Raw genomic sequence first — 8,881 nt, 5'->3', positions numbered from 1 at the left:
TGACACAGTGGTTGGAAGCCAACTGGTTTCTTGTTTATGTGATTTATACATTTGGACAGAAAGCTACTTAAAATTGCTGGTCCTTGCGTCCTGCTATGGCCAGTTTTGCTGAAACCCACTGGGCAATTGAGGACAATTGGGACAGCAGTTGTTCCGACTCAGAATTTGGCACAGTTCATGGTGATGACTTTTACAAGCAAAGGGGCAAGTACCTACTTATTGATCTTGACAGTGGGGCTCAAGAAAGTAAGGCCATACCTGTTCAAGGCGAGCCACTGAAGAGAGTGAAAAATGTTCGTGGCAAAGACAGACAGAAGAGGAAACGAAAGAAACAGTCAGGCTCTGTTCAGTCTGCTAGGAAGACATCAGAAGGTTTGGTGACATCTGATCAGAAACATGAAGAAATCCTTCCAAGAAGTGACTGGTTTGAACTTACTATACCACCAAAAAGGAAAATGTATAAAAGTGAGAAACGTTTAACACCCATTGAGAAAGTCACCGACAGACCATTTGGAGAAGGAATGAAAGAGCATGAAGTCAAGCAGCACTTTCCTCCAGGTATCATGCCAGCTGGCGCAATGTTGTCATCTGTGGGTGATGATTCATCTCCGGAACAATGGATCCTCATCAACCCTAGAACAGAGGACGTGTCACATGCACATGGAACTGAAAGCCCCTTGATACCACCTGACACCAAGATGAACCAATCAGGTCCAGTGAAACGGAATGTAAGTGAGCAGATCATGCAACTGTCGTGTGGGCGTGAGGACTTGATACAAGAATCCTTGATGGAGAAGCATAAAGAATTGAAATCCCTTTCAGTATTTGATGCTGCTTCTGAAATGTTACATGGCATGCTTCAAAATTGCCACCATGGCCAGCAGTGTTCTGTACAAAATTTAGATCACTGCCAGAATTGGAAGTTAGGCAGCCTTGAAGGTTCCACAGTGAAAACCTGCCATCTTCTAACAGCAGTAACAAGTTCACATTCAGAACTGGAGCGTGGTTCAAAAGTATCACAGCCTCTGCATCCCAGTCAAACATGTGATCTGAAAGGAACCACACAACAGATGCTCGGCAATGATTTGATAAGTAAAACATCCAGCTTCAAAGAATATTCAGGGTGCATGGGTGGTCTACAGGTCAGTGCACTGGCATGTCATGCCAAAGGCCAGACTTCAACTCCCAGAAAGCAACAGAAAGCCTCTTGTCTAACAGGGTGTCCAGAAGTATCTGCAAATGATGTTCCTTTGACTTCAGTCCTTGATGACTGCTATGCTGGTCAAGAAAACATTCAAGTTACACACAACACCCCTGAAGCAGATCCCCATGGTGAACACTATGATTCCAAGGAGAGTGAGGACTCATGCATCATTGTTGTCTCAGACAGTGATTCTGAAATAGAGGAATTAGGTATCACTGATATTAAATCAGAAAAGGGTTGGGTTGGCTCCTCCGTGATGCGAGAGGAGTCGGACGATGAGAAACAAGTTCTGATGGAAGCCATAGCTAGACCTGATGAACCAGACAGTGATGATGTATTTGTTATAGAACCTGATGAATCCTGTGAAGACTTTGAGATAGATCTGTCTGATTATGATACAATGAGAGTATCAGACAAGATTCGTTGTGGAGAGTTACCACATGGCACCAGGTCATTGCTGGACACTTCTGAAGCAACATCTGATGGATGGGATGACAGTTTTACATCAGGAAACTGGTGTGCAGATAGAACTTGAAAGTTATGTAAATGGTGCTGCTGCAAATGGAACCATTCTGGAAATCACTTGAAACACAGAATGTGGTAGAACTAGTGAACAGTTCAGGAGGATGGGAAGGGAAGACTTGTTAGATAAAAAGACATTTCCTGATAACAATTCAGTACCAGTTCATGAATTACTTCTCAAAACAGAAGAGGCACTCAAACAAAGTATGAAATCACCAGGCTTGAAGGACATATCCTGTTAAGTGCCACAGCAACATATTTCATCGGAGGAAACTAAAACATCAATGCTTGAATGAATTGACAAGATGTGTTAAGTGAAAGAGCAAACTATTTCTTCTGAGGACTTGATTCGGAATCAAGGTGAATATGCCAGGGCAAATGTTACTTTTATTGATGAAATTTAAAAAGCAAATAAAAAGAAAATACATAACGAAAACAATTACCAAGAAATCACTGCAAATTCCATCAAGGAAATATTAACAAGCTGTACCCATTTCAGGTACTGACAGAGAGACAATCAACATTGGTTGATGACAATGGAAGCAAAAGTGATTTGGGATTCACAATGCCAGGAAGAGATGTCATGTCCAGGGGAGGATTCTTTATGTGCCAGGACTGCATGTGGCCATAGGTTTAACCAAAATGGAAGTCAGGATTTGCATCAGCTCCTCCATACAGACCCCTCAGCTAGAGCCAGCATGCGCCCTTTGTCTGAAGTCAGTGATGACTCAACTGAGGACACATGTTACAAAGCTCCACAGACTGCCCGAAGTTGTGACAAGTGTCGGTTGAATTTCACTTCAAAAGAACTATTGTTTAAGCATTCATTGAAATTCCACAGAGTCAGCCTAAGATCTTTTGTGAAACAAAACAGAGACACATATCAGTTTCGATTTGCAGACCCATCCTCTACAATCAATTCACTCCACTTGTCTAAAATTAGTGAGTTCAGTAAGGAAACTCTTGAAACTGCCCATGTTGTTACAAATGTGAGTTGAGTTTTAGTTCTCCAGGAATGTTGCAGAAGCATTTAGCAAAGACACAGATTTGGCATCTTCAAAACATAACTGTACAATCTGTGGTGAGGTTTGTGTTTCATTCCAGGGCCTATGCAATCACCTGTTGATGCATGCTGGTGTCAAACCATTTCAAGATTAAGGTGTGAACCGAGGTCAGTGGGTGAACTAACGTCAGTGGGTGAATCAAGGTCAGTGGGTGAATCAAGGTCAGTGGGTGAATTAAGGTCAGTGGGTGAATCAAAGTCAGTGGGTGAACTAACGTCAGTGGGTGAATCAAGGTCAGTGGGTGAACTAACGTCAGTGGGTGAACTAACGTCAGTGGGTGAATCAAGGTCAGTGGGTGAATCAAGGTCAGTGGGTGAATCAAGGTCAGTGGGTGAATTAACGTCAGTGGGTGAATCAAAGTCAGTGGGTGAACTAACGTCAGTGGATGAATCAAGGTCAGTGGGTGAACTAACGTCAGTGGGTGAATCAAGGTCAGTGGGTGAACTAACGTCAGTGGATGAATCAAGGTCAGTGGGTGAATCAAAGTCAGTGGGTGAATCAAGGTCAGTGGGTGAATTAAGGTCAGTGGGTGAACTAACGTCAGTGGGTGAATCAAGGTCAGTGGGTGAATCAAGGTCAGTGGGTGAATCAAGGTCAGTGGATGAACTAACGTCAGTGGGTGAATCAAAGTCAGTGGGTGAACTAACGTCAGTGGATGAATCAAGGTCAGTGGGTGAACTAACGTCAGTGGGTGAATCAAGGTCAGTGGGTGAACTAACGTCAGTGGGTGAATCAAAGTCAGTGGGTGAACTAACGTCAGTGGATGAATCAAGGTCAGTGGGTGAACTAACGTCAGTGGGTGAACCAAGGTCAGTGGGTGAATCAAGGTCAGAGGGTGAACCAAGGTCAGTGGGTGAACCGAGATCAGAAGATAGCCAAGATCAGAGGGTGAACCAAGGTCAGTGGGTGAACCAAGGTCATTGGGTGAATCAAGGTCAGTGGGTGAATTAAGGTCAGTGGGTGAACCGAGGTCAGTGGGTGAATCAAGGTCAGTGGGTGAACCAAGGTCAGTGGGTGAACCAAGGTCAGTGGGTGAACCAAGGTCAGTGGGTGAAAGGAGATCAGAAGATAGCCAAGATCAGAGGGTGAACCAAGGTCATTGGGTGAACCAAGGTCATTGGGTGAATCAAGGTCAGTGGGTGAACCAAGGTCAGTGGGTGAACCAAGGTCAGTGGGTGAATCAAGGTCAGTGGGTGAACCAAGGTCAGTGGGTGAACCAAGGTCAGTGGGCGAACCAAGGTCAGTGGGTGAACCAAGGTCAGTGGGCGAACCAAGGTCAGTGGGCGAACCAAGGTCAGTGGGTGAACCAAGGTCAGTGGGTGAATCAAGGTCAGTGGGCGAACCAAGGTCAGTGGGTGAACCAAGGTCAGTGGGTGAACCAAGGGCTGAGCCAGGCCGTCCATATGCCGATAGCAAACCATAGGAATGTGATGTCTGCAGAAAAGCCTTCAGGATGGGGCCCAGGACATTGCAGAAGCTTTTGACTGACAGAAGACAAAAATGAACAAAAAATATGACTGTACAATCTGTGCAATCATTTGTTGATTCATATCTGTGTAAAATCATATGAATGTGATGTTTGTGTAAAAGCCTTCAGCAGTCTCAAGAACAGACGAAACCTCAGGAACATGAAAAACATCCTCAAGAACAAGGGGGCATGGGTGGCCCAGTCGTCTAAGGCGCCGTGATTCACTGTGCAGAGTTGCGCCCCTTGGGCACGCCAGAAACCTATGATTGTGGGTTCGAATCCCGGTTCGCCCCAATTATGTTTCTAGGTTTGTCAGCACCATACCCGTTCGCGTGGGTTTCACCGAAGTGGTAACCGTCTGAGACCTGCATCACTTCGGGCTTTCCTCCCACATTAAGCTGACACGCTGTGATATAACTGGAATACTGTTAAAAGCGGCGTAAAACCCAACTCACTCACTCACTCACTGACTGACTCACTCACTCACTCAGTGCCTTTTGAATTTCACTGCCAGATATATTGATGGCAGTCAGTACAATCAATATGTAACTGTTGCTTAACATTGGCCCCCTAGGGGCCCCTCCCACAAGGCGTGCAGATTTTTTTACATTTTCTCTATAGATTTTTTTACTGGAAAATACCATAGGAGGGAGGGGAAAAAATCCAATTTAATTTTTTTAATTTTTCTCCGCCACTACAGGTCGGCTTGTATAAAAAAAACAATAATGGTTTAATGTGGGAGGAGAGCCTGCAACGGCTGTGGCTTTCTGCAATGCATCCTATCAATTTCAGAAACAATGACAAACTATATTTTGACTCCCATGTTTAATATATGTCAACTTCAGTGTGTTCTTGTTTCAAAAAAATCTTTTGGGGTGCTGTATGATATCAGCTTATCGGGGGATAGAAAAAATTATTTTTCAACTAAATTTACAGTTGGCAGATCCTGAAGCAAGTATGACTGTCTATTTTAAAATATGGGAGTTACAATCACCTTACCACTATGGTGAAATGCCCTGAAAGATTGTCTCCATGTAATCATGCTTATTGTAAGAGGCGACTAACAGGATCCAGTGGTCAGGCTCGCTGACATGGATCGATGGTCATGACGTCAATCACTGGATTTTCTGGTCCAGACTCTTTTATTTACGGACCACCATCATATAGCTTAGGGTGTTGTTGAGTGTGGCCTTGAACAACTAACAAACTTACCTGTATACATGATTAAGTATTTGGTTACACTGTAATCTAAAATTTACAGATGCAGTCTCTGTGTTTGTTATTCCAAGTGTTTCTGCCAAATGATTATGATATGGCTTTGAGAACCAAGAATGCAGACTTTCAGGCAGAGAATAATCTATTTAATTATCTATTTTTTCATGTTGTTACTTATTTTTGCATACTTTCTGAATAAAGTAAATTTTGGAAAATGATTTTGTGCAAAATATGGAGGAACAATGATTTCTCAATATTCTTGATACATACATAATCAAATATTTATTAAAAAGGTATTGATTTGAAGTTTTGTCGGGAATTTCAAACCCTTCTCCATTTGCTTGTTATTAGCTCACTTGCTGTAAGAGGTATTGAAAAAATTGTCCATTGCTGATGGGCACAATTAGGTAGGTGTCTGTAAACGTCTCAGAAACAACTGAACCAATGGCACTTAACCTTCCCATCAATGATGATTTGATGTTCAGATCTGATTGTAGAGACAACAGCCATAACGAATTTTCATTCTGATCTTTGTGATTTTACTGTTAATTGCTGGTTTCTGTTCAAAACATTTGAATTTATTTATTTATTTATTTATTTTTGTTTTTAAGGACAACAGGGCTTAGGAAGCTGAAGGTTTGAGTAAATGCTATTTAACACACGCAGATTCTATTGAACTTCAGTGCTGTAAAGGATGTGGCTCCTCTGTCTCAGACTCTTTATTTACAGATTTTGGGCGTTCCCTCCACATTAAGCAGACACGCCGCGATATAACTGGAATACTGTTTAAAGCGGCGTTAAACCCAACTCACTCACTCGCTCACTTTATTTACAGGAACCTGTGATGTGATGGGGAATGGTGCTAGCTGCATGTCATGTAAAACAACAAACCCCGAACTAACCGGTCAAACAACAAACAAGCTTGTGAATGTGAGGGCGGAAAGGTAGCCAGGGGTTAAGGGTTGGCTCTTCGTGGGAAAGGCCAGGGTTTGATTCCCCGCATGCTTACAATGTGTGGATCCCTTTTCTGGTGTCCCTGTGATGTTGATGAATTGGTTGGTTGGTTGGTTTGGTGTAAAACCACATTTGCTGACTCACCCGTTCACCCCTTCATCTCATTAAAATCAGATCTTTGTTCTCGCTATCGCTAAACAAAGATGTGAGGACATCCCATTACGAGTCACGTCAGAATGACCTTTGATCCGACCAATCAAAGCATCGCTTACCAGATCGTGAAAGTGACAGTCGGAATGTTTTTTACTAATCATGCAATTATCGTCTGTCTCTCGCTTCCGTGGGATAAACATTTGAACGGAGGAGGTGTTGCACAGTACGTGGGAAGCACTGCCTTACAATCCCAACCATATATTTGACATTCCAGTATGTTCGTTTGTTCAGTTTTCTAAATTTTAATCGAGAACTGTGTCAACACATTTTTCAAGCGTCGTCTGAAATGGAAGTCGCCAGGTTGAAACGAGTGCCGTAAAGCACGACAAAGCTTCCTTCTGATAGGTCATACCATTGGTCGGTCAAAGTTCGCGAAAGGTCGTTCTGACGTGACCCGTAATGGGATGTCCTCAGATCTTTGTTTGGCGGCAGCGAGAACTCTCTGATTTTAATTAGATTGACCCGCTCACTCACCATGAACATGCCGGGAGGTAGTTGTTTGTTTATTGTTCGTGCCACACTCAACATTCAAGCTAATGCATATTTGTTTGTTGTTTAAGGCCACCCTCAGCAATATTCCAGCTATATGCTGGCACTCTGTAATTAATCAAGTACTATTCGAGGTAATCAATCAACTGCCACACCACAGAAAAGGTGATATTGTATATTATCACACACCATCCACAATATAGTTTGTTATAACACATCATCTGAAATATGTGTTCAAAGCTTTAAAGAACAGCCACACCATAGTGAAGTGAAATGAGGTTTAACGTCGCGTCCAAAAGTGTGTGTGTGTGTGTGTGTGTGTGTCCATCTGGAGGCGCTACGATCGAGCCCAGTAATTCCAGCCTAGTTCGGCAGGGTGGAAACTGGAATCTTATAATCAGTTACTCTCTTGCCTCGGGAAGATGGTGTCTGTCCGGGCCAATGCCGAATTTATAGTGCTAACCCAATGAGATACCTTGCCACAGTTTAACATAAATACCCCACTCAGACACAGTATACAGACTCCGGGCTGACCACTTCTTGTTTTAGCCGCTTAATGCCGAGCGCCAGACAGGGTAATAACAAGTAACATCTTTTGACATCTCGAACCTCGGACCTTCCGCTTTCCGGGCGGACGCTCTACCTCTAGACCACAGAGGCGATCTCATTACAGCACACATGCACTTTCTAAAATATCGGCTGAACAAAAACCTCTAAAATGTCAATTTTTATTCATATTTATGGCCAACAAATGGCCTCCCGGCTTGCATTATTGATAATTTGGATGGAAATCTAATATTCTCTTGGTCAAAAAGAAAAAAGACAAACAATCCAATATTGATTCCATTTATTAAAGCACTTCAAAGTGGTCACACGTGCGTGTATTAGGCAGGAAGTATGTGATGGCGGTCATTCAACTGCCGTCGATCAATCCATCAATGTAAGTATGTATACACGATATATTGTGAACACGGTATAGACGGTGAACACAATAGATTGTTAACTGGGCGCCCACGTCAATCATAAAAACAGTTACGGTCTGACTGTCCTGACTCAGCGGTCTGTAGTTCCGCAATTCAAATCGCTACTCATAATATCTATCACTAGACTGTCTGGAACACTCGATCACTCCCTGACCGCCGTGATAAACCAGGAATATGTTGAGTGCGGCGTTAAACAACAAACAAGCAATTCTACCACATACAAATGTAGATGAAACTATGAACGGCGTTGCCCCAGTCGTTTCTCTCTAAGAATCCTAACTAGTTCTCTCTAAGAACGCCTACTTTCTGCCAGCCTAGACAATCTGGTGTAATAATCATTTAGAGGTGTCAAATAACAATAACAACCTTTTATTAGTACACCGATGTGACGGCCGCATCACCGCTGTATATAACTTTATTTCTTGAAATAAATGTTAGTCTATAACAAGCCAGTTGATATTCTAATTTGGGGACTGGGAATATTTTTGAAATAAATACTCGGAAAAATATACTGCTTTCTCAACCATGGACAGTTATTAACAAATGTTGGTTTCAAACTGCCGATTTGTAATGGTTTGAATATTCAAAATGTGACGAAAAACGCTATGTAAATCGACGGAGACAGTACAGTAAACTACGGTTATAACGAACTCATGGGGACTACTAATTTTAGTTCGTTATAACCGTAGTTCGTTATAAGCATATATACAGAATAACTACAGCAAATAGTCGGGACCAAATAAGTAAGTTCGTTATATCCGTCAGTTCG

At 42.6% G+C, this 8,881-nt stretch overlaps 1 protein-coding gene across 1 annotated transcript; it reads left to right on the top strand.

Annotated features, from left to right (window-relative positions):
* On the top strand, positions 1-2,627 carry LOC139457713 (uncharacterized). The gene has a single exon (XM_071239067.1). The coding sequence runs from the start codon at positions 96-98 to the stop codon at positions 1,737-1,739; it is 1,644 nt and encodes a 547-aa protein (XP_071095168.1). The 5' UTR covers positions 1-95; the 3' UTR covers positions 1,740-2,627.
* Positions 2,628-8,881: the final 6,254 nt, after the last annotated feature.

This window comes from Haliotis cracherodii, unplaced genomic scaffold, assembly GCF_022045235.1.
Source record: "Haliotis cracherodii isolate W230 unplaced genomic scaffold, xgHalCrac1.p SCAF_12, whole genome shotgun sequence".
Taxonomy (NCBI): Eukaryota; Metazoa; Mollusca; class Gastropoda; order Lepetellida; family Haliotidae; genus Haliotis; species Haliotis cracherodii.
This window is presented reverse-complemented; position numbering and strand designations above follow the sequence as displayed.

Bases quoted from the DNA above. Each gene is read 5' to 3' on its own strand.
- LOC139457713 (XM_071239067.1), top strand. From the start codon at position 96: ATGGCCAGTTTTGCTGAAACCCACTGGGCAATTGAGGACAATTGGGAC.